Here is a 25,935-nt window from a genome sequence, read left to right as displayed (position 1 = left end):
TGCCGTCGGCACCGTGGCCGAGCACCTCTCGGCACCAGCACTGGCGCTGACAAGTGGATGTCATGAAGCCATGAGCTGTGTCGTGATCCTGACGGGTCTGGCTGTCACACTTGCCGAACCCAGCAGGATCTCATTAATAACGTCTCTTGGGTCCCGCCGCTCTACCACTGTACAGGCTTTTTTACAGTACCGCTCCTGTCATGTTGGGACGGTTATTCTTCTGAAGTGATGACTTTGCACAGTCTTGCAGCACTCCTCATTTTGCCTATGAACACAGTGCACGCTTTAATAATGTACGGTTCGGTAAAATTTTCAGTGTAATGTCTGTATATTGCACACTGTATTATGCATATTATCTGCTCTAGGATTATCATATACATATTGTTAAAAAAAGGTTTAAAAAGGGCAGAAACAAAGTCAAAGGGAAATTTTAAATCTCAGATATAGTCATATTAGCTCATAACACTGTAGGGGAAAAAAATTAAGTGTTATACAGATTAGACAAAATCTGTACCATGCTCCCTGGTCTAACAAATGGCCATTGAGCTACACAAACTTGTGCCCTCATGATATATTCCTATTGGTATTAACCAGCATTGTCTATAAATATCCCTAGAATCCTGGTTGATCAAAAGGGGGTCTGTGCAGAAGGTACAGAGAACCTGTACAGATGACATGGAAGACAGTTAAACCATTTCACATTATGTTCTGGAATGTTCTCTTCCATTGAAATGTCATGTTGTGGGGCCTAGTTAGGTCCTCTAAGAGTTGCTATCCTGTTAAAACGCAAAGGATCTTCTGTCATCGGACAGAAACAGAGGAAGTAGGAGGTGGAACGTTTTTCTTCTTGACACCTCTATCCATTTTTGCTTTAAAGTCTGTGTTCATGGTTCACATGAGTTAATCAAGCAAACCATCCAACTTTTAACATTCAGCTGATAAAGGTATTTAAAAAAATCTAGAAGGTGGTAAATCTTTACAAAATGCTCAGAGATTAAACAGATTTTGTGCTTTAACAGATGTATCATAAAAGCTGATGTCTAGTTCTCAAGTGAACTGACACAAAAGACCTATAAGAATATAATCCTGCTTTCATAGCCTCACACTGGACACAGGCGACTCGAAGGGAACTGGGTGTCAAACAATGATAAAAGTCAGCTTTGACCTTTGAATAAGATAACTGTTATATAAAGATAGAGAGAGATTATTATTTTGAGGCAGACCGTTGATTCGAAGTCCTCAGCAAGGGCTGTCCTGGCTGGTCGAAATTTCACTCCAGAAATTTGAAAGCGAACTGTAATGAAGTATATAACTGAAGTATATTGATAAGGAAACTTCTGAGGTCGGCTATGTGTCGGTGTAAACCCCCATCTACATATTCTTTAATACTTTATACACTGATTTCTGTGATCTCAGCACCACTCATTATATCAGACCACTGTAACACATTGGCTTGTGGTAGGCAGGTGACACAGACTGTGCAAATCACATACCTGTCAGAATAGGACACAATGCTGAACTTACCAAACAAAGATATAAGGATGAGGTAAAAGATTCCTGGCATTGCTCATATTAAAGTTTAGAGGCAGGCAAGCACAGACAGTCTTAACTGACAAATTTTATTTAATCGGGTTGAGCAGACGGCTTCCTTTTCCGTTAAATCACCTCTACCTGTGCCAAGAGGTCGTAAAAAACTCAGAGGTGATATTGATCTACAAGATTTACTTAAATGCCAGCTTGCATGAGGACCCGCCATCTTTGTTTAATTTAAAGGAAATTTTCTGCAGAACATCCAGACGATATCCCTACACACTGACCATCACTCTTTTTAAAAATGAGTATTATGAAAATATAATTACAAGTATTAATTTTCAATATTCCAGCTTCCAGTGTGTAATATGTGTAGAGTGAACTCTCAGTGACGCTGGGAGCAGTAGGCCCATGACTAAACAGATTGCCTCAAATGACCATCCGTGCTTCTGACTGGCACGGTTGCTCACCACAGATGAAGACTGGACCCGTTCGTTTGTTTGTTTTCCCACGATGCCCCTGTTGGACAGGACTGTGCGTGGCAATTTATGAGAGCGCTGAAGATGTTTCATCATACACACACAGCGCATACGGCATTCATCACGCAGCCCGGCAGCCTACAGCCTGCGGAGCAATCCCGCAGGTGACAGGTCGTGAGGCGTGTCCTGAATCACCGCCTTGGCCAATCTCGAGCCTGTAACGGCAAAGGGAAAAAAGGACTAAAGAAAGACCAAGCTTGTCTGGAGCTCCAGAAGATGGGCACTGATAAAGTGCTCTACCAGAGAGCCACAGCTGGGTAATTAAGGAGCTCCTGGGTTGGACCTGCTGTAGGATCTGCTGCATTTATGAAAATTGCTGTCGGTTTATTTGGGCATAATTCTCAGGCATTGTCAGTGCGTTAGCAAAGACATATTTAAAAGGTTACTGAATCTATTTCAAAATTCACATGCAAGTGTAACAATGTCATTTTCTATATGTAATTATGTTATTCTCTTATTTGGGAGCTGGGTCAGTCTGCATTATGTATTTCAGTATATGAAGCTGCTCTGAGATGCGTTTTATATTCAGTTAGAACTATCCAGCCTTATCCCGACACATTTTTAGTCATTGTTCTTCATCTGAAATTCCAGACGCGTTGCATAGATATTTTCTCTTCTCTAAAACACATAAATTACCTTAATGCAAGTTTAATTAAGCAACAAACTACATCATGTGTGGTGTGTGAAAGAAAACTATAATCCATAAATACACATATACTTAAGTTTTTCTCGAGGCACTGCTTAATTTCAAATAACCATATTCAGCTACGTAAAGCAGGTGGTTCAACAAAGTGATGAATATTTTCAGTTTTAGAACGGAGTCAGTCAACTCCAAAACAACCTAAAACTGGCATCTAGTGAAGCCAAAGGTAATGCTTGTTACATTATACCAGTGACTAGTGACAGAGTTATAGTCAGTCAATGGTATCATCTTTATATGTGTAATTTAACATGGGTCTTTTTAAAGGCTGCATTATGCCTGTAAATCTCCAGTAAGTCATTTTATTAAATGTATCCTTAAAAAATTACATACACATTAAGCAATTAGAAACATGCACTGCTTTACTGTACAAGATGAGAGAATTGCTTTTCAATATGAAAATAACATTCTGGTCAAACGTCTCATCTCACGGAGATTAAAAACATTCTACGAATACAGCAGTATCAACAGAGTAGGTCAAATTATACATGAGAAAGGTGCACCCACCCGACTGTAACAGACAAAAACACATGCCAACATCAGGAAAGCAAAACAAACAAAAACATACCGCAAAATCAGCACATCCTGTTCATTTCCATGAAAATGATCTTGAAAACCATTTTTCAATTTCTTTTCAAGTGAACCTTTCCTTTACAAACACTTGGCCTTGCGTAATTAAAAAGGGGCCCATGAAACACAAAAGGCTGATACAGTCATCGAATTTCAAAAACCAAAACAATGATCAAAACAACACAATAGTACTTTTACAACAACAAAGGAGCAAGGTGCTCTCTTCCCTTGGACCATATATTCGGTTCGGTTTTTGTGCACAATAAATACAGGAGTGATAGGAACTGTCACAGCAGTGTTTCCCAATTCTGTTTGTGCCCTCCTCCATAACTTTCATATTTCCCTATTCCTACACACCCAATTCAACACAGAAAGGGCTTGTTAGGCTAATTGGCTGAAAACTGAAAAAGAAAGTGAAGAAAAAAAAATAACTACTCCGGAAACTCAGAAACAAGCACGCAGCACATAACTGACTCCAGGCACCTATGATGTTGGTTGCAGTAATCAGGAGCCGAATCAAAACTACACAGCAATTCCAGCCCCTAGAGATGAGAAGTCTGGATGGTCTTAACAGAACAGGGCGTCTCTATTGTACCACAAGCATGTAAGATCAGCACGTCTCTTTCCAACGCAGGAAAGGTGTGTGTACTCTGCACCTGCCTCCTCTTTTGTGCCAATTTTCTTTCGACTTGGAAATTGTTAATAAAGGTTGAAAGCGGCGGTAGCTGTGGAATGTGTTGCTTTGCATGACCCGAAGCCATGGCGACCGTTAAATATTCACCATCGAACAAAAGGTGTCGAGGCTTCCTGGCCTGCAGCCATACCCGGCGTTTTGTGAGCGAACGCTAGCTGCAGCAACAGGTGAGGGATGAGGGGGTCAGCACGTGGGATGGAGACAAAGATCTCCGCCATCTGCCTGGACTTTGCTGGTAGAGCTGGACGAGGTGCCCGTCTCACGCCCGTCGTCTCCTCGGTGCCCTGATAACCATTATTTCTCTGCCTACTCAAAGACACCCAGTGGGGTGTGCCGTAATGTATTAGTATGTTTTAATGGCTTCTGAATCACAGCATGGATTAGACGTTGCATTCATCATAAGATAACATAAGTGACCTTTAGTTTGTGTGCTTCTGGGTCATCTGCTCTTTGGGTTCTGCCAGCTGAATATGTGTAATCTTTATCTCCTTTCATGTTAAACATAGTACTAGGGCCATAATTTAAAGAGCAGAAATGGAACCTTCTCGTATGCCCTGTGTTTAAAGGAATACTTTGGCAAAGAATCAGATTTTGCCATTGTCCCCATTCCTCAAATGTGGTCAGTCGTGATGCTTCCTTCTTCATTTTTGAACTGGAGAAAGGATGTTGTATCTAACCAGAACTCTTAATTCCATAAAACACGTACAAGTTCCCCTCAAACACTGTCTAGTGCTTAAGTAATGTCATGCAAGCGTACTACCACTCATTGCTGATAGAGGTTAAGTTAAGGGGATAGTTCTCTTGGACAGGCATGAGTCTGATGTTTTACAAAACAATGCCTAGTTAGATTATGCTGTTTAAGGCTAATGTATAAAGATTTGGTTAGACATTTACAGTCGAGATTCCTGTGGGTCACCAAATGTTTTGGCAAATCGACCGCATTTGGGGTAAGTGGAGTAACTATTCCTTTAAACCTCATCCTAGAACTCAACAGTCATCACTTTTCCATCATGTGCACATAGTCAGACGAGCAGGCATTCTGCACTGATTTGACAGGCCAAAGTTAGCAGTTCCCTACAGCAGATGTGAAACTCTTCTGGGGTAAAATGCTTAGTGACGCTCACTTAGATAAGACCAACTTTCTCCAGAGCCTTCCGCAACATTCCCAGGTCTTCACAGAAAACTAGTTTAGCTTAGAAGGACACCCTCAGAAGAGTTTCCCCAGGAAGACAGAAAAATGTCAGACATTGCTAGCTAACTGTAGGAGTTATGCTTCCTGAAATGCAGCTTCCAGAAAATCGATTCCTAAAATGTACTGTAGCTTTGAACAATACCATATTATCAGCTCATAATGATATTCCAGTGTCATCAACAGACATGACACATTATAAGTTAATGCTCAATTTTAAGTAAGCAGATACCTAAATGTTGTTTGCTATATTTGCGAGTGTTGACAACCCAATTACACAGTTCATGATGCATAACTATAACCTCTGTAGCTGCTAACCCAGGTCAAATGGGCATCATAATTCAGATTACTATGACAAATCCGCTCCAGTGACGATGAAAAGCCCCAGCCGTCGTGGACAGTAGAAGCTTGATGATGTAAGATAAATATGTAGCTACAGAAGGCACAATGACAAATCATCTAAAGTGGGAAACCCGGAGCTCTTGTACATCAATGATATGTAATAATACTCTACAAAACCACTGAAGAACATCAAGATTTCATATCAAAAGAAATAAAAAGCAGACGTTTGGACAAACGGTATCTTAGCAACAGGAAGAAGAGGACATGAGAAGGGCATCAACTACTTTGGCATGTACATGGAAGTAAGGCATCTTGTTCTCTTCAAGGGTCACCCAGACCTGTGGGGAAATAGTGCACTCTAGTCATGACAGCCCCATACAGTAAGAAGAGTACGACCCGAACCTGTTCAGTCTTTCACTGCTTGCTGTGAGACGACGATACACTGTACTGCAACATGCACACCAAATCCAATCATTGCGAGGGCCTGCCGTTGTCCTGTCAGTTTCCTGGAATGGTTTGCCCGGATCCCGGCTCAGGTGACACGTGGACAGTTGGGAATGACAACCTTGCGTCAGGACGCTTCTGGCGGACGCCGGGGTTTTATCGGATGAAAGAATGGGAGCGAGGAAGAGCGAGGAAGAGCAAGTGGGGTCCAAGAGGGTACCTTCACAGAGCTGGTCTCGCCGTGGTTATGGCGACGATGATGAAGACCAAGGAGAGGGGGGTGGCCGTTGGCCGCCATGCCCGTGAGCCCCGCACACTCATACCTGCCACGCAGAGAAGGTGTGAGATAGTATCAGTCCCTCAATAAACAGTCCCTTCTACTACTACAAACGGTTAACTCAGGTGACGGCGTCAGACGGATGTCAATATCTCTTGCCTCAACATCAGGAATTGAGAAACTGGCTCCAAAGGCCAGAACATTTGATTTGAAGTGCTTTGTGAATGTTGCAGTAATGATACTAATACATATGTATATAATGTGTGTGTGTGTGTTAGTGTGTGCTTATATATATATATATATATATATATATATATATATATATATATATATATATATATATATATATATATATATATATATATATATATAATTTAGTAATGGATATGTAAAACCATGATTGTAAATGTAATTCTGATTTTACAACTGACTGTGTAATAGAAAAACACAGAATCTGTATACTGACATTTTATTTGAACCATAGCAACCATGGCACAGCACTGTAGCACAACAAAATCAACAACTTGCTATGGAACACACCAGTTTGCCTAACAAAAGGCAATCACCAGGTGGCAGAGGGTACGAAACTATGGCTTTATCAGAAAAAATGTCATTAGAAATAGTGCTTACTGTGTAAGGTTTCAATCAACTGCATTCAGAAAACTTCAGGCGAACGGAAAAGCAAAATTACAAAGCTTTTACTGCAAAATTCAGACATTTCCCTCAGCACTAAAAGGTACATGGTTCTAACAAAACAAAAAAAAAACCTACAATTATATGGGGACAGAGATGCGGTACTGTAGCTGTGCAACAAAGCGCCAGGCAGACGAGATAAAAATAAACTTCCACTTAGGTGATGGCAAGTAAGGAGACCAGAAGGGCCGAGTACACCACCTCGTTTAGAACATGGTGGAGTTAATGTCCAGAAGGGCCCACTCCGGAGTACACCACCTCGTTTAGAACATGGTGGAGTTAATGTCCAGAAGGGCCCACTCCGGAGTACACCACCTCGTTTAGAACATGGTGGAGTTAATGTCCAGAAGGGCCCACTCCGGAGTACACCACCTCGTTTAGAACATGGTGGAGTTAATGTCCAGAAGGGCCCACTCCGGAGTACACCACCTCGTTTAGAACATGGTGGAGTTAATGTCATGGCTTGGGCACTTGGAGACTTCCAACCCAAATTAATAAATAATCATTAAAAAAGAGGCCCAGATCAAACGCAGTGTTTGATCAAGGTAAATTGAACCGCCCTGCCAAGACAACCCAGCAGTTGGTTAGCGGGCCACTGGATGCGTGTGGACACAAGGGGGAACGGGCTGAGATCCCTTTCCATATTAAATTACACCGATCAGTCATTACTGAATGTAACCTTCTCAAAACAAATAATAACTCAACCTGGCTGCTGCAAACGTGTGGAGAACGGCTAGGCGGCTGCGCAGACAGTCTCTCTGCAGTCACTACATGCAAGTGACGCTACCGCAAACTCAATGTACTACCGTAATTAAACTTCTAACTATGGTCAGCGTTTCTCTAAACATTGGAAACGCCGTTCACCAAGCACAATAAGACGTAGCCTCATAATAAAATACACGACACTATTCAGTATTTCTCATATTCTTTCATTGCAGACTCCTTGATATATTCAGTAAAAACATAAGTCTGACTTATAGAGGGTACTGTTTTAATAAAGCTGGATGTACAATGAAAATGTCAAATGCACCTTCATGCTGGTAATAGAGTTACTGTGCTCTAACTTGTTTTTGTGCAGTGCTGTTAAGCATGTCACATCGTACCTGCAGAATACTTTTAATATAACCACTTTCCCTGTTGGACTTTAAACTGCTAAATGACAAACAGACAAAGTGTTTAATCACAAGGTCCCATGAGACTTTCATATAACCATGTGAACACTTTCACATTTTCAGGCATATAAGTATGAACCTAATGTTGATTTAAGAAAACATGAAGAACTGTGATGTAAATTTGTGAGTAACATCAGTACATCTTGGACTATGGAAAAATAAAGAATACATGATTTCAACACATTAAAAAAGCTCTTAAAAATCCTAAAATGCAGTGTCCCGTGTCTCATTACTTTGACTGCTTTTGTAGCCTTTTCTTGTGAACTTTCTAACAAGGTTAACTAGATCTCCTTTTTCACACAGGAAACAGAAACAGAGCTGCATTTTAATCCACACAGCAACTGCAGGATATTTACCCTCGCACCTTAGTTCCTTACTGATGAGATCTCATTAAAACTAAAGCCTTCATTATTTCATGCTCAGCCCCAAAAACGAGATTGGAATCAGGGAAATGTTATTTTTATTATCTCATAAACTGAAGAATCTGGTTCACGCACTTACGCCACACATGACCAAGAATAATGAACATGTTTTAATTATGTTTGCCAGTTGCACTGTTTCAATTTTAAAGATTATTAATTTCGATATATATATATACAAACGGCAATAGCTACTATTTATTTTACTACCTCCCACTGAAGAGAGCAAAAAACCCCAAAAAACATAACTTATTAAGTGTTAAATTTAAGAAAAAAAGGATACTCTGTGCAAAAGCAAAAAAAGAGTATTCCTTCCTGAAATATAGATAATATTCTGTGCCAACAGTGCTGAGAGAAAAAAACCCCCACAGCTTTACTTGTTCGTGAGAAGTGGACGTGGCAGACTAAGAAGATGAAAAATGCGACTACCTTCTATGCTGTGCTGTTCTCCACTGCACTTTTATCTGCCTGTAGCCTGGTACTCAGGAGAGAGCTGAGATGAACGGGCAGAGATAGATGGCGAGAGCTAAGGGTAGTTAATAAAGATCACGGCGCTTAGCCCGGCGGAGGACGCACTGTGTACACTGCGGTTCGGAAGAGGACATCTCCAATCAGCGCGCGCTCGTTTAGAGATCTACGTTTACGTGCTGAGGGCCGCAGTTTCCGAGAGCGAAACGCGCACCTGCTCTCTCCACTCAGGGGACGAGAAAAACCCACCGACCCGGCAGAACATTATTGGGTTAAACTTACCTTGTTTACTCTAGATGCGGCTGGTATTTGTATTTAATATGTTTTTGATGCCATTCATCTTTTATATTACAAGCTAAGATGCAACTGTAGACTGTAGTGGCTGTGGGGAAAGATGTAGGGGGACATTTGTGGTGCGAACACTTAAGTAACTTTTAAAGGATGAGTCCAGAAGTCTATATATCTGAAAAATAAAGATAAAATAAACCTCATGACCCAAGAACCTTTCATCAGAAGAACCTTCTCTAATGGTGGTAATGTTCTCTACTGAAAATGAGGTTTCAGGCTAAACTGTATGTGATGTACACATCACAAGGAACACCTGGAACTTGTTCCTCAACAGTTCGCCTGGTCTTACAAACTTCAGGTCCAAAAACAGGCAGGGTTAGAGTTAGGGGACAGCATGTGAAATCCTAATAATAAATCAGAAACAGTAAAAAAAGTTTTTTTGATATTTCACCTTATGAAATCTATGGCATGTCTGTAAATACATGTTTATTCCAAATCTGTCCTCTGCAACATGTTTTAAAAAAAGAAAATGATTTGGGGGTATGGTGACCAACATACTACCTCGCATTTGGGTTAAACACCACCAAAGAATCCTCTAGGGACTGAAGACATCAACCAATCTACTTTACAACACTGAATTATCAACCCTTCCGTTGTTGTGTAGGTCGTCGGTGGCACAACAGAATGGGGTCTATGGTGACATTTTTGCATTTCATAATGTGCCACGGGAGTTTTAAACGGGAGGCAGGTCTGACTCTGAACCAAAGGCAGGCTGGTCTAGCACGCACACCGTGTAATCACACAGCCGAGCTGTTGTAGCGAGTGTGGAATGTGGCTTATGCTGAACTGGGCGCAGATGTCACTGAAAAACACATCGCCTCGAATGCAGTGTGTGCACCTCTGAAACGCGTGTATATATTTTTCAGTTAATGAAGTCCACGTTTCTCATGATAAAGGTAGACCTTTGATTTTAAAACTTCATGCTGGTAGCAATCCGGATGGTTCTTTGGCCTGGAGATCACAGTGTGTGTAAAGTGCATGGGTGACCATATTTTTTTAACATTTGTCCATTTCACGGGGACTTGAGCTCAGAAAAGTCACCAGTGTTTCTGGACATTGTTAAAAGTTTGTCAAAGTCTTCCTATATATTTAGCGCATATGGTCGTCCGCCCTGTATGTACAGGAATGTCCCTGCCCCAAATCATTTGACAATAGTGCACCTACATTCCTTGCAATCTCTCACTGAGGAATATTTTTCATAAATTGCTAGATTATTCACTAAGAGATTTCTTCGCACTTTCTGTCTTTCTGTTTGCATTTGATGTGCCGTTTGAATGGTTTTGGAACCGTCACGCCCCAGTTAGCACCCAGCCACTCATCCATTCACAACGACACCAATCGCACGTCACGATCCCTTCCGCGTGCCCGCTCAGCTCGTTACCGGTGTTTGCTCGCACCTGGTTCTCATTAGCCCACACTACGTAAACCCCACGCGCGTCACGAGCACGTCCGCGTGGCCGGTCAGCTAGTAAAGTTTACTGGCGTTTACTCACACCTGCTTCTCATTAGCCCACACTTCTTAAACCCCACGGGGGTCTCGTCTTCAGCGCTTCGTATTTAGTCTAGCAATGGACTGCAACTCAGCACCGTTTTCTACACGCCCCGCTTGATTCGTTTTTATTTTATTTTTTCCGTTTTACGCGTGTCATAGCGGTGCTTCTTTCTGAAAACATGGCATTGCCTCCACTAAATGAGGTTTCTTTTTGAAACGTCGCATTAACTGAATCAAGTGTGTTGACGTGTTCAATGTTAAACGTAGCATGGTGTGGAATCCTGGTTTTAGAGGCCGAGAAAGTAGTGTGGTTTTGGTTACTAAGCTGCAAAACACCAGATTGACCAAACTCGCTAAACCAATGCAACATATACCAGGCATGTAGTGAACATGTAAATATTCTCAGCATACTTAACATTATGCAGGTCCAACAAAGTTGTGTCATACTTAAAGGGCACATGCTGTGACCGCCCTTTAATAGCAATCAAACAGCAGCGGCTGGCGTTTTAAATGTTCTCTAATAACACTCAATTAAGATGCACCAACCGTTTTTAAAAAAAAATCCACACATCAAACACAACAATCAACATATTGGACAGACCGGCAACTGTGAAAGTTTAATAACCAAGGAATTTTTGTCAGGGAAAACAGAAGGTAGCATCTGTTTACACCGAATATTGCAGTCATTCCTGTGTTACCATCGCGCTATAAACGAGCGTTGCCGAGTGTTAAACTTGCGGCAAGGAAAATGCTAGTGATGTTGATTTTCACTCCCAACAACACAACATCTCGTGTGATTCCACTTAAATATCCATTTTGTGACTTCTGTTCAGTTCAACAGAATGCAACTCCGTCTTCGCCTACCTCCAAGCTGTCAGGGGGGGTTGTTTATCGAATGTAAATTTTAGGATCAAATCAAATTTGGGTTCAAATAAGCATTTTTCTAATGAATCCATTTCAATTCGAATAGATTGTAACATCTCATTTTATTACATTTTTAAACAATTAAAAACATCACCGATCATCGCCTTTCCATGCAGATTTAGAGGAGGGGGGTTATCACAACGGGTCTGCCCAAACACCTTTTCCCTCAATCTATCTCTCTGCTTACACTTCTTGTCGGTCGTTGTTGTTATCCCCGTGTTTCATTTTGTTTTAATGTTTTCTGGCTATGCGCCTTTGTCTGGTCGCCTGACCTTCTCTGTTAAGGTCAATGAGAATGGATTTGGACTAAGTAAACGTCGCTCATCCCCGTACACACTTCCTAACTCACATCATGTTCCAATGTTCCACTAAAATCATTCACACCTTTCCTTTCAGGTCTTGTCTCTGCAAACCACTGCATGTTTTCATCGCGTTTTAACAATATCGGTTATCAGGTTTCGAATGTCACATTACAGCATTCATTCAACTTCAATCTAATCGTGAAAATCAAATTGGACCGCGCTGAAGTCACGAGCACGTCTGAAGTTGCTGCACGAGATCAGTCAGGTCACATTCGGTTCTGTCCAGATTAGCGCACGGTTACGTGATCTTACTCAGTTTGTGGATGTTGAGGGGCTCGGTGGGCGCGCCCTCCCCGCCTTCACTCAGAGCGCAGATCTGTATCATGTAGTCGTCGTCGGCAGGGAGGATGATCTCCACGGAAGTGAGGTTGGTGGTGACCGTGTTGAGCTCGCTGTGTCTGTTCCTCCTGTAAGACACCTGCACAGTGGGCCACCAGGACCAGGAATTCCATTTCATTAGTCACTCTGTATCGTTAGTAACAATCACATCCAGCACAGCTTTACCGCAGTCATTAGGGGAATGTTTACAACTGTGACACGTTTAATACTTTAACGTGCCTTTCAAAATGCTCCAAAAACATGTTGAACATAGTACATAGTAATCTCGATGTAGCAAAACCTGTGCATGTAAAACCACCTGACAAAAACCTGCAAAAATCTGTCCAAGCTGTTCTACTAATATCATCTACAGAAGATTGCATCTTTCAAATGACCAAATTAACACGTTTAGTCTGATTTGCAGGTTTGCCTTAATGAATATGCAATTTGGGGCGTTTGTACCTAAGGGTGCAAAATACAGGGTGGTGTCAATGCAAATAGGATAATTTAGCACCCAGAAGGTGGTTTATCAAGCCTTAAAGTATTTTCGAGACTGTCTGTGTGCATTACTGGAGGGAAGGTACTAGTCTTTTGCAAGTTTCGCAGCTGTTGATGTTGTGACAGGATGGAGGCTATGAGAGAGATCACAGAGTGTTTGAAATCGTGCCAAGAGGTCAGAATAATGGCATCGCATATGGCTTATCTAATAATGTCACCTTATTATTCTGTTCTTACATCTTCTGACATTTTGCTTAAACTCTCAAGATTTCTTTTGTTTTACAGAACGCAAACTTTATTTATTCATAATTCATTATTTAAACTGAAAAAATAAAATAAATAAATCAAATTCAATTCAGGGTTGGGGCTGGTAGCAGAGCCTAAGTCTGCAGCACAACGTGAAAATATATTGTAGGGCACACACACACACACACACACACACACACACACACACACACACACACACACACACACACACACACACACACACACACACACACACACACACACACACACACACACACACACACACAGAATATTTGCAGTCATTTGATGATGTTTTTTCAGAGAATCCACAAACCTACTTGATAACCAGTGACCTCTGATTCCATCTCCATGGTGACAACAGGGTCCCAGTGCATGGTCAACTTTGAGCCAATCAGGTTCCACTCCACATTCAGAGGTGGCTGTCCTGGTGCTGAAGGAAGAATATTGATAGGGTGACCCATGAGTCTAACATCTCTGTAACTCTGGCAGAGGATGGACTGGCTCTGCTGCCCATTTAGATTCTTGAGCATATCGATTCTTATATCGGCACACCGAAATAAAAACACGACAGAATAAATTGCTAGGAAATGCCTTTAAAATACCTGCCAGTGCAGAAGATATCAGTACTGAACTACCATATTTAGACAGTAATACCATGTCCTGGTCTCCGCTGGCTTTCACCCCATGAACATAGAATGTTGTGAATAACTAATTTTCACCTGATGAAATTTGCTATAAATACACACAGACACAATTTTCTTGTGTTCAGCTTCAACTTACGGGACTTCTTGGTTGTGACGTTAATGGTAGGGGTGCGTGGTCCTGTGCCCGCTGTGTTGAAGGCGCTCACGGTTAAGGAATATTGCGTGTTCCCTTTGAGGCCGCTGATGTTGACGGTGTACTGGTTTGCTGACACTCGGACCTTTCCCATGGTCTCGGGCTTGGTGTCGTCCTCCCAGTACACGACCTGTGATCATACAGCAGAGTGTAGAGTTGGCACAGCCTGCCGGAATGGCCCCATGATGCCAGACGGGAGACTGTCTCAAAGCCTCGTCAATAAAAGCAAGGTTGTTTTTTGCACTGTTGTGATCGAAGTTCCACCGAAGGACCTATAATGGAATCTTCCTTTTCCCAATACCGCATGGTAAGCAGCCCATCTATGGCTCAAAACACAATGTCATTTGGAAATGGTGTGTTTCCATGGGTGCAGAGAACAGGTGCAGCGTGGGAGATGACATGCGCAAGCAGTACCTGGCATGCATTTCAAAACAGTAGGCCGAGTCATTTACATTTAGAAGGGGAGGTAGACGCACCTCATAGCCCAAAACTCTTTCAGGGGTGTCGGAGAGCGTCTGCCAGCCAACTTCGAATTCCGAGGCGGAGATGCTCCGGGCCCAGAGGCCCCCGGGCACGCCGCTGGGCTCTAGGAGGAGAAGGGGTAAAAGAGGAGGAGCGTAGGGGAGAAGGGGGAGTTAAAGAGATAAGGAAGGGAGATGAAAAGAAAGGCCGGAAAAAGGAGTTAAAAAAAAAAACCCCAGTGGTACAGACGATTCTCACAATGTATAATGCCTAGCTGACAAGCTGGAGGGGGACTGATATGAAATCTTTTCACCTAAAACTATAAATGACTATCCGTTGGCTTAATATGAAAGCTGATTGGCAGAAAGGCATATTATCAGTATGGGAATTCAATTAAGGCTAGAGCTCGGTGACAGGCCAATGTCTGCCTGTCAGTCCTCTCTGGAGTAAATGATATCAAGCTCACTATTAAAGAAGCTTATCTGAAGTCACTGGCATCCCCCTCATTTAGACGTGCACAATTACTTAAACCCCCACTGGTTCACTTGAACACAGCAAGCCACTGAAAACCTGAGCAAATTCTGATCACTTTCCAAAAACACTGATGGCACATGTATGTATCTGTATGTGCCAATGAAATACAAAGACAACAGGCGCCATTTGTCTCAGCTTGTTTTGTGAATTCTTCTGTGTAGGTAACATTACTATCTCTGCCCAAGCAATTTGCAAGGAAACGCCAGAAAAATAACCACAATAAAAAACAAAACGACACAAAACAAAAATGTCAGCCAGAGCCAGAAGCGCAAAGAATAAACTAATCTCCCAAAGAAGCAATTGTGCAAAATAAATAGGTAAAGTAGGGTGTAGCATAATCAGGAGAATAATTTTCTGTTTGTGCAAATGAAAGCACTGCCGGCATTAGCGCTGCGCTGGAATCGTTTCGGCAGCCGTGCGGTGGGTCCCTCGCTGCTGGGAGGCTGCGACCTTCTTCTCCAAAATCCCGCGCTAAGCCAAGGGACGCGCCTCGCCACACTCACCCTCCTCCGCCGAGAAGACGGTGGCCACGGCGCTGAACGGCCCCTGGCCCTTGGCGTTGTAGGCCCCCACCTTCACGTGGAACGGCGCGAAGGGGACGATACTGTCGTTGCGGTAGACGTAGCGGCCCGGCGCCGACGTCACGGCGTGCGTCCACGTCAGCTCGCCGAGCGCACGCAGGGCGATGATGTAGCCGAAGCCGTCGCCGTTCTGCAGCTCCTCGGGCACGGGCTGCGAGGGGAGGCGCAAGACTATAGCGATATTAAAAAGGCACGCGCCCGGGGCATGACCTCGGCAACCGGGGTCACGCCGTACCACCCATCTACGACTCATTACTGCTGACGCGAGTCGCCCCCCCCTTCTCCCCCAGGAGATCGGGGTGAACCTGTATGTAATAAGAAGCCGCTGCAGAAAGGAATAGCGTTATAGGACCCGCAGGCCCAGCTGGAGAATAGGTTTAGTTTTGACTGGGGTAATAAACACTCCCATTCAATTCCATTCAATTAGGCAAAACCATTACCTCACACAGAGGGAACGGTAATATAGACAGATGACTTACCTCCCATGTTATTACCAACTCTGACTTGGAACCGCCCCCACCTCCGACATTAGCCGGCGCTGTATCGGGTACTGCGAGCGAGAAAACAAGCGGGAAGAGAAGAGACGTCCTGCACTGAGCACGGCGGGCGGACACACAGACGCACCTGTCCTTCATCTTTGTTTTTGCTCTGCCTTTTCTCCCAGTCTGACTTTCCCCCCTTTATGTTCAGCCTCATTATCGGTTTCAGACGCAACAAAGCGCCGGTCCCATAGCAACTGCTTTTAAAAGGGCCTTTTCTTTTTAAGGCTTTTGAGAGCAGCCTCTGAACAGGCTGATCTTGCCAGCACATTTCACCATTTGCCAAGAGGCGCTGATAATGCGCAGTAACAGTTTACTCTGGAGCCCAAATGAAACGGCGTGTAGTACGAATGCTGAACGTGCTGAAACGCGTCGATGGGCGAATGGGGAGCTTGAGATACCACGATGTGCCGCTGGCCAGAGAAGGAAGTGAAAGGGAGGGGTGTGACAGGGAGGGGTGTGACACAGAGGGGTGTGACACAGAGGGGCGTGACACAGAGGGGCGTGACACAGAGGGGTGTGACACAGAGGGGTGTGACAGGGAGGGGTGTGACAGGGAGGGGTGTGACAGGGAGGGGTGTGACAGGGAGGGGTGTGACACAGAGGGGTGTGACACAGAGGGGCGTGACACAGAGGGGCGTGACACAGAGGGGTGTGACAGGGAGGGGTGTGACAGGGAGGGGTGTGACACAGAGGGGTGTGACACAGAGGGGCGTGACACAGAGGGGCGTGACGTAGAGGGAGATGACGGAGGGGTCGGACAGGGAGCGGCATGGTGGGGAGGGGCATAATAGAGAGGGGAGTGGTAGGGCGGGGCGTGACTGGGAGGGGTGGGGACTCACCTGCGTCCTCAGTCCTGCTTTTGAGTGAAGCCGGGCTTGGCTCCCCGATACCGACGCTGTTCCGGGCCAGCACGCGGAATTCATACTCCACCCATGCGTTTAGGTCCACCACCGTGGCCGTCAGCGTGTTCCCATCAATCACCTCGGGCACTGCGAGCGAACGCACAAGACCTGGCTTAGCCACAAGTGCCTGAGGGGGTCCGCCCGCGTCCCACCCGCGTCCCGCACGCGTCCCGCACGCGTCCCGCACGCGTCCCGCACGCGTCCCACCCGCGTCCCGCACGCGTCCCACCCGCGTCCCGCACGCGTCCCGCACACGTCCCGCACGGGCGTCGCAGCTCCCTTGGCCCTCGCACAGAGCGCTAATCCAGGAAACATTACCTAAAGGCAACTTAAAGCGTACGTTGGCTGGAAAGGTTCAGAAGAAGTTGATGCGTGTTAGCGCTAAGCAGTCCTTATATCCACTTAAAGCAAGCCCAGATTATTTTCCACCGGCTGAAACTCGCTGCGGTCATGTTCTGCACCCCCATGGAAGAGCCGTCACACCGGACTGGCAGAGGTTAAACCTGCAGCGTTACCCGTGTTCACCGCCTGCCATCCCACGGTGAAAGGTGTCTTGGTCTGGATGATGTAGCTGGTGATGGGGCTGCCGTTGTCCTGACCGGACCTCCAGCTGAGCTGCGCCGTGCTGTCCGTGATCTCCTCCACTGTTACGCCGTCCGGAGGTCCGGGGGGACCTGACTCAAGCCGACAATAAGCAAAGTTAGCTTCTTTCCCACCTTACACCATGGAGGTGGTGGAGCGCTACACCCACATCCATTACAGGCAACCTACGGACACCAGCATCACCGAGAGCCACAACCATTATATATATAGGTTGCCAACACTCAAAATTGAAGCTGGCAATGTAGACAGCGATTTGCTTGCAAATGATTCCAGAAAGCTTGAAAAGTTGTAAATTGCAATTACAAATACCAGTCACACCAATTACAAATATACAGGTACATGCAAGGGACATACAGGGGCATGCAAGTGATGTCTCATCATTTTAAAATTAATTACTTGACAAACTCCTTAGTTCTTCAATAAAGCAAATAAATAACAGAGATGGCCTAGTTCATACCTTTTCAGTCTGGTAAGTCTGATGTATTACTACAAGGCTTTTTTTTTTTAAGTACAGTCAGCAGTGTTTAACATGCCCAGCTAATCTTAATTGAAAGCTATTGATCGTCTAAAACTCATTAGTGCTCTCTGATAAACAGCTTTGATATGTTCCTCTAATTAACTCATACTAACAGAAAATAGAATAATGGATCAATTCATTATCAAATTCTATTTGTTTCAGAGGGCAATGAACCTGATGTGCCAGGGGTATACATGGTTGGTTGTTTTTCTAAATATCTCTAATGGTCTGTTCCTCTTTGCGATATATAAACTGCATTGTGGATTTTCATAATGATGTAAACCATTTTTACAAAATGTGGATTTTACACAACATGTACCATTTACCTAAATAATTTAAAATATTACCTACATTCAAATAATTGCATTTATATGGTTTTCATCATTGAATAAATGAGCTGTTTTCTTAATTATCTATTTAAAAACTCTCAGGGGAGGTTCAGGAAGGAATGAATGTAACACTTTTTTAGATTTATATTTTGTGTTTTGTATTCTTAGGTGATGGGAAGTTAAGTTGTTCTGGCAATGGAGTCAATGAATGTATTTACATTTGCATAAAAACTCTTTAATTGAACCAATGTTCAAAACTATTGCTTCGAGGCCATTTTCTATAGCCTTACATTGCAGGTTAAGACGTATGTGTTGAATAAATTATATATACTAAAATCATTCAAGTATTTTCTAATATGCGGCAAGCAGTTCTAAATATGTTCTATAAATAATGAAATGACATTAACAAATCATGTTAGTAAATAAACAATTTTTTTACCTTTTACAATCAGAATGGCAACAGTAGAAAGACTCTCCACGTCGGTGTCGACCACACAGACATACTTCCCAGCATGCCTCAGCTGAATGTTTCGAATCATTAAGTCTCCAGCTGTACTCTGCGCGCGCACACACATAGACACACACACAAGCACACAAAGTCACACACAAATACACACTCACATTTCAGCACCTGCTGAACCGCACCAGGTTTCTCAACACGCTGGTATCGCCACACGCTCACACTAAAACACACTAGACACTACATTAAGATCTAGAGGATTTTGCAGGAAACTGGCAACCTTCCACAGCAGTCAAAGTATCTGCAGAACCTTTGCAGGTAGAGCACTACCTGGGCTGCTAACGTTCACCACTCCAGTGTTTGAGACGTCCATCGTGCAGAAGCACTCTGACTGCAGCAACAGCTCCACCACCGCTGCCTATGATCCAGTCAATGAACCGAGCAGCTAATGGGCTCCAATTAGGACGTGCTCCCATGTAAAAAGGCACTCTGATTGGATTGGGTTTGCAGACACACTGCGATTCACTAACATAGCATGTGATGAATACCAAATCCACACAGTGCAATTAAAGACGTTTGTTAATCTAATAACGGCGAGGAACACATAACGCGTGGAGTGGGGGTCACTTTGAGGTGCCCTGTAATTGGAATAGAAGTCATGCACACAGAAATGGCAGATCACTTGTGATTGGGGAAATGAAATTACCATTGATAAATGTGACACTGTACATTATGTACTGGTGCAGTGGCTGGAAGCATTGAAGTGCTGAAATAGTCATTTATTATATTCATAGAGTCAGTAAAAACTCAGTACTCAGTACTGTGTTCAACGTACTGTTCGCTATGTGGCCATCACATATAACCATGTGTTACTGGTGTTTTATCAAGTAAAATATGTTCAGAAAGCTTGTTTTTTCACAGTTACACCTCATAAATGCAGAATAATCATGTTCTGAACGCATTCTCTAATGTCAGATGGAATCCGAGGATAACTTTAATTACACCATTGTCTTCTTACACATAATACAACTTCAATAAAGCCAACTTTAATAGAGATATCTACTGTAATTAAAACTTTGTGGGCCATGGGCAAGGTAAACAAGGGGTTAACGCACATTTTCAGACACAAGTATGCCAGCCTGCAGATTTGGTTTCATTAAGGAAATTACTAATCTAAACCGTGAACTTCAGAATGATAATCCCAATATACGGGCAACATTATAGAATTTATGAAAAAGGGAATCTCATTATGGATAAGAGTCACAGCTAAGGTTAAATTTGGCAATGATGAGTATGCGTGTGTGTGTGTGTGTGTGTGTGAGAGAGAGAGAGAGAGAATGAGTATCCGCCTAGAGGTTGAATGATTTATCCAATTTAGCTCTGTTTGATCAGCAAATGTAATTATGCAATTGAGCAAAAAATACCATATTTATCATTCTCAGTCTGTTATGATTTATATCCACATTTACTTTCATAAAGCATCACAACGCACATAATTCAAGCCCTGTCTAATTTCTGTATTTCATCATTATGTAAATATGATTTAAAAATTGAAGTATTCTTTCAAGGGCCCAGGAACATGACACAAATTAATGCATTTTTAAGACGAATCAAAGTAATTGTGCAGATCCAGCAGTGACGGCCTACTTCCGCCTTTCAGTTCTTTTCTTGCTACTAATTCATCTTTTCCTAGGAGCACCATTACATTAAGCAGAAGTAATTTCACATTTACACAGGCTCTGTTTCCACTCTGGAGGTCGGCAGGCATCAAAGACCTGTGGTCTCTACGCGGGGGCCGGCTCAAGGTGTGCTCGCCGGGCTAATGATTGTTTGATGAAAACAGCACAGAACAGAAGGGTGTCGAGCGCTCGTGTGGGGCCAGCCAAGGAAATGCAGACACAAACCAGGAAGTCGAAACCGAGACCACTGCACACCGATGGCCAGGCCCCCAAAGTCTAGACTCCGGAAGAGATTTTGGTTACGCAGACAAGCATGCCTGCACCTGAACGTTTCTTTTGATCAGTTTCTTAGTAACAATATATAAAGTATTACAAAAAAAACTTTAAAAGAAATAGTAATAATTATTATACCTGCGCTTCCAACCCTGGCAAGCCATCCCGACACCTTCATGCAGTATTAGCCTTAGCAAGAAACTTATGCTAATGTCAAACTGCCGTTGAGGAGAGGCTTCGGGAATCTTACCCCACCGACGTGTTCGTAATGTGGTTCCAGTTTGGTCAGCAGTTGCCCGTTGAAGGCCCAGGAGAAGGAGGCGTCCAGGGCAGGGTCGCAGGCGATCTGGCAGGGCAGAACGATGCTCTCACCCACTATGATCTCCATGTCCACCGGGCCCTGCGTGATCCGTGTGGGATCTGGTCCAAACATCACACACCGGCACACTTTAAAGCAGGCTTCAAAGGTGCGATTCAAATGGAGATTTCCAATTCGTGATTCTGTTTCACTGGTCACGTGATTCTGTTTCACTGGTCAAAGTCTGCAACCCTTCAGCTCAGTCCTGGGTTGAAGGGGAAGGGTGTTTACTTCATCCCGCACCAAGATGGCTTTACAAATATTCCACTCATTATTTAAAACCCCCCCTCAACATACTGACAAGTGACTGTGATATGCAAATAGGTATACGCCGTGTTTTCTTCCGAGGTCAACATTTATTGTAACATATCCGGTACAGCTCGATTCACGAGAGTTCAGGAAACAACCTCAGCGGCGCAACTGCAATTTATTTTTAATCGAAACTGTACACGAAGCGCACTGTATCACGGCGGCGCCGTCCCGAAACCGCACGGAAATAACCCTTAACTATATTCCTGGGTAATTGCAAAGCCTTAAGCGAAGCGTGAAAATGAGTAATTACCACAACACATACGCACACAAAGCGGGTCGTCGCGCCCTCTCACTGGTGAGCGGGGCGGACAAAATGAAGCTGGCAAACAAGGCGGAGTATTGTTTTAAACACGGCGTGTAATGCTGGCACGGCGCGGCGGGCCCGGGAAAGAGAGTAGCGTTCTCGCCCCTCCGAACTTAATTTAATGGGAGAAAAGTTCACAAGAAAACACAGGACTTTGCGTTGTCCATGGAAACTTTTGCGACCGCTCTCTAGGGGTCGACCGTTACTGTGAATCTATTTGTCGGCCTTGCGGGAGGGGAGCATACAGAGGTCGATACGTAATTCACATCAGCCCGCACCATCCCGAAGAGCCGCTCGATAGCATTAAACGTGGCCCGAAACAGCGGCGGGCCCCCTGAGGGTCTGAGCGAATGAACTTTGCCCTTTGGACTTTTGTGCTGTGCTGCCGCTCCCTCACCTGTGACCAGCAGTCTTCCGGTGGTGCTCGCCGTCCCGAACCGGTTCCTGGCCACACAAGTGTAGCTGCCTCCATCCGCCTTGGTCACGTTTACTATCCTCAGCGTTCCGTCAGGGAGAAGACTTATTCTGGAAGAGAGACCTGAGCATCAGCCAAACTCAAGCGTGTACCTCACCCCGGCAGCTGCTAACAGAGCGTAGCTTTGATTACTGAGAGGTTTCATCGCTCCTTTTTGAGGTTGGAGTGGGTGGGATGTGGGGGGAACTGGTGCGTAAGTGTATTTCGGTGGAACCGGCCGTTAATCACGTCTTTCGGCGACTTGCTGCGGCCTCTCAAAGCCCACGGTACCGTAGGTGTTTATGACTCACAGTCACCATCCCCAGGAAAGCACACAGCCCGATGGGCCAGTCACGGAGTGTGGCACCTCCGGCTACGTTGGCCCTCCTGATGTGGCCTCCTGAACCGCACAGCCACTCTTGATGGCCGGGACCGACGGCCTCAGCACCGCCGACACGCTAATGTCTAATCTTAAGTAGTGCCGAATGTGCTGGGGTAAACCATTTTATCATTTGCAATACGACGCCGGTGTTTCACTTTGATCGCAGGGTTTCGGAAAGAGCGATTTGTTAATAAATGGGGTACATCCACCACACTGAGGCGGGCAGCTTTGCTAAAAGAGATTCATAATGCTATAAACCATATGCTGGAATGTTATTATACTGTTAGTTATTATGCTGTTTTTTTTTCTTTCTTTCTCCAGTTAAATTGGACAGGGGACGTCTTGCTAAGTGCTCTCCAAACAAACACACCACGCCATAATGCAAATCCCTCTGCACTACCTGCAATTTACACACCGAATAATCCCCAAACTACACAGTCCAACTTTATTAGAAAAAAAGAGGGAACAAAAAACCCACCCACAGCCCAGACAATGGAGGTTGGGCTCTATTGTACTTGCCTCCTACTACGAATCCTTTCATACCTCGCAGAATTGGTGGAGAATGCAATGCAACCCCTACCAGGCCAATGTAATAGGCTCCTTCATAATTCAGGAGGGCTGTGGTCAGCAGGCCCCCCCAGCCGCTCCTGCTCTGACGCTTTTGATAGCTGTTAAGATGCAGCAAGCTCACAGGCATGGTGAGCAGAGAAAAGGAGGAGTGTGTGTGTGTGTGTGTGTGTGTGTGTGTGGGGTGGAGGGGGGGGGGTTGGTTAGTGGGAGATGAGAGTGGAATAGAAAGCAGGGAAGAGAGGGAACGAGCCGGAGACAGAGAGAGCGTGTGAGAGAGGAAAAAAGCAGCGAAGAGGAGAAAATGAGAAAACGGCAAAACGGAAAGTGAGAGAGAGAGGGGGACGTGGCGAGGTAACATACCTCTCCGTGCTTTGTAGCGGTTCGTTGTCTTTCCTCCAGGAGCTGACGGCGGCGGGGTAAGCCTGCGGCCTGCACGCCATACTCACGGCGCTGCCGGCCTTGGCTTTGAGCAGCGGCCGCACGGAGCTCCTGGAGAAGTCCGGTGGAGAGGCTGTCGGGGGGAGACGTGGCGTGAGGCACGGTGGAGGGAGAGAGGGGAGGCAGCTAATGCCGGGGGGGGGTGGGGGGGGGGGGGTGCACTAAACCGGCCAATCGCGCGGCTGCTGAGCGAGGAGGCGTCTGCCAGGACTAAGTGACAGCACGCTGCCTCGCGGTGGGTGTGAACGCCGGGTCCACGGGTCAACGAGGCGCAGAGGGAAGATCTGCCTGCGGCGGCTTGCTCTCGGTTACCGTGAGCCAATCAGCCCGCAGGGGACAGGGGCGTTGGGAGAGAGAGGGCCCAGCAACCCCACTGTACACGCTGATGGGGGGGCTGCTACGTTGGTTGTGACATCGGAGACCCTGGAGACTCCTTCTCCCGCTCTGCTCTTGTTTCCCTCTGATTTCTCCTTCCCCCTGTGCCAGAGACAGACGGAAGAGTGTGGCCTGTGCCACGGTTTGCTCGGGGGTGTTTTTTATCACCCCCACAGTGGACGCCTCTCCCTCAGCTTGGCTGCCGCTTGAACGCACACCCACCGGCTCTCTCTCCCGCTCCCCAGACGATCAATACTGAATTAACATGCCTGACTCTCTGCTTTCCGCTACCCCTGTTCTTAATGTGGCAAAATCGATATGCTGATAGGAAAATTCTGAAAACACACGAGGACTTTTCAAGCCTCGCTCGCCTGGTCTTTCTATTGTGGTTAAGATCAAAGTCCAGGAGTGAACAGGAAAGGAATACAAGGAACTCCTGTAGCTATAGAACAGACATAGCAAGAGTAGATGTATAGATGAAGGAGTTCTTAAATTCCCTGTCATCATGGGGATTACAGTTATGGGTACACTTATTACAATTACACATTATTAGCAGAGTACATCAACCCTAAAAATGGTCCTCGGCTTCTTCATGATGCGTGTCAATAACCTGGCCTACCTGGTTTAACAGAGCACAGCGCTGCGATCCAGCAGAGGGAGAAATGTAATGTAGGATTACATGTGAAATAAGTGAAGAACGAGGTATAGCAGAGAGAAGCAGCTTACCCAGAACAACCAGCTCGGCGCTGAAGTATATGATACCGTGCTTGTTCTCGGCCACACACTGGTACACGCCCGCGTCCGACAGGTTGACCGAGGCTATGGTCAGAGCTCCGTTCTCTATCTGCATCCTGCCCTGCAGGAGACACGCACGGGCAGGGACAGGACAGAGGCAGAGACAGAACGCCATCAAGGCATGCCGAATGTCCAAATGAACATAAACGCATAAAAACACGTCACGTCCCTGTCAGGTTACGGCACTAGGAAAGCTGGGCGGTTTCTGAATACATTTCTTGAGGAAATGTATTCTCTTCTCTTCTCAAAACCATGTAGGACATCGTATCTACTACTGGACACATGAAACAGGTCAGTCTTCCTGTCACGGACACACATTGTTTTTTTTTCCTTCTCCACTCTTAGCACACTACTCTTATAACAGTATGAGTGGTCAGCGACTGCTGACCATGTGACTGTTGCTATGTAACAAGACCGTTCTTTCCCGCCTTCCCCTTTTTGGGGTGAATCTCAGTTCTGCCCGTGGCTCGACTGTGTTGCTTTACCTCTGCAGTGAGCTGCTCTCCGTTCTTCAGCCAACTGTAGGAGGGCTTGGGCTTCCCATTGGCTCTGCACTCCCAAAACAGCCTCTCCTCGATGGCCAGGGCACTGTCCCGCATCGTCTGGACCCACTGCGGTTTGGCTGGGGACCCAGACGGACACACCAGGTGTAATGATGTATCTCGAAAGCGGTCAGTCCACATTATCTTCTACCCCTCGCCCCACAAACCCCGCCTACCAACTACCCAACCCCCCCACCTCGCCCCTACCCGCTCCTCAACTCCCCCTCCACCTCGCCCCTACTCCAGACCCCCCCTACCCACTCCCCAACCCCCCTGTGTGGCTGTAGCCAGCAGCACTGCGGACTGTGTCCTTCTGAAGCTGCACGCTTGTTTAAGAGCTCCTCAGCTCATTAGCCAGGCGACAGTTAGGAAATGTGTTGTACACAAAGCGAAAGGTTCTTTGCACCAGTGAAGGCGGTGCAAGATACCGGCAGGCAAAT

At 45.2% G+C, this 25,935-nt stretch overlaps 1 protein-coding gene across 4 annotated transcripts in view; it reads right to left on the bottom strand.

Moving 5' to 3' along the window:
- Positions 1 to 3,044: 3,044 nt before the first annotated feature.
- Positions 3,045 to 25,935, bottom strand: part of cntn3a.2 (contactin 3a, tandem duplicate 2) — a 72,470-nt gene continuing 49,579 nt past the window's right edge. For 3 of the 4 annotated variants that reach the window (XM_076983622.1, XM_076983621.1, XM_076983623.1), the window contains 15 exons: positions 25,439 to 25,575; positions 24,885 to 25,014; positions 23,706 to 23,856; positions 22,337 to 22,464; positions 21,216 to 21,385; positions 18,993 to 19,110; positions 17,620 to 17,778; positions 17,042 to 17,191; positions 16,140 to 16,210; positions 15,583 to 15,811; positions 14,560 to 14,669; positions 14,027 to 14,213; positions 13,564 to 13,676; positions 12,416 to 12,581; positions 3,045 to 6,331 (listed from right to left, as the gene is read on the bottom strand). In XM_076983622.1, coding sequence (XP_076839737.1) covers positions 6,231 to 6,331; positions 12,416 to 12,581; positions 13,564 to 13,676; positions 14,027 to 14,213; positions 14,560 to 14,669; positions 15,583 to 15,811; positions 16,140 to 16,210; positions 17,042 to 17,191; positions 17,620 to 17,778; positions 18,993 to 19,110; positions 21,216 to 21,385; positions 22,337 to 22,464; positions 23,706 to 23,856; positions 24,885 to 25,014; positions 25,439 to 25,575 — 2,120 coding nt within the window. In that variant the 3' untranslated portion in view covers positions 3,045 to 6,230. The remainder of the gene's footprint in view (positions 6,332 to 12,415; positions 12,582 to 13,563; positions 13,677 to 14,026; positions 14,214 to 14,559; positions 14,670 to 15,582; positions 15,812 to 16,139; positions 16,211 to 17,041; positions 17,192 to 17,619; positions 17,779 to 18,992; positions 19,111 to 21,215; positions 21,386 to 22,336; positions 22,465 to 23,705; positions 23,857 to 24,884; positions 25,015 to 25,438; positions 25,576 to 25,935) is intronic. The other variant, XM_076983624.1, reaches the window with a different exon arrangement.

Source organism: Brachyhypopomus gauderio, chromosome 21 (genome assembly GCF_052324685.1).
Source record: "Brachyhypopomus gauderio isolate BG-103 chromosome 21, BGAUD_0.2, whole genome shotgun sequence".
In the NCBI taxonomy this organism is placed as follows: Eukaryota; Metazoa; Chordata; class Actinopteri; order Gymnotiformes; family Hypopomidae; genus Brachyhypopomus; species Brachyhypopomus gauderio.
This window is presented reverse-complemented; position numbering and strand designations above follow the sequence as displayed.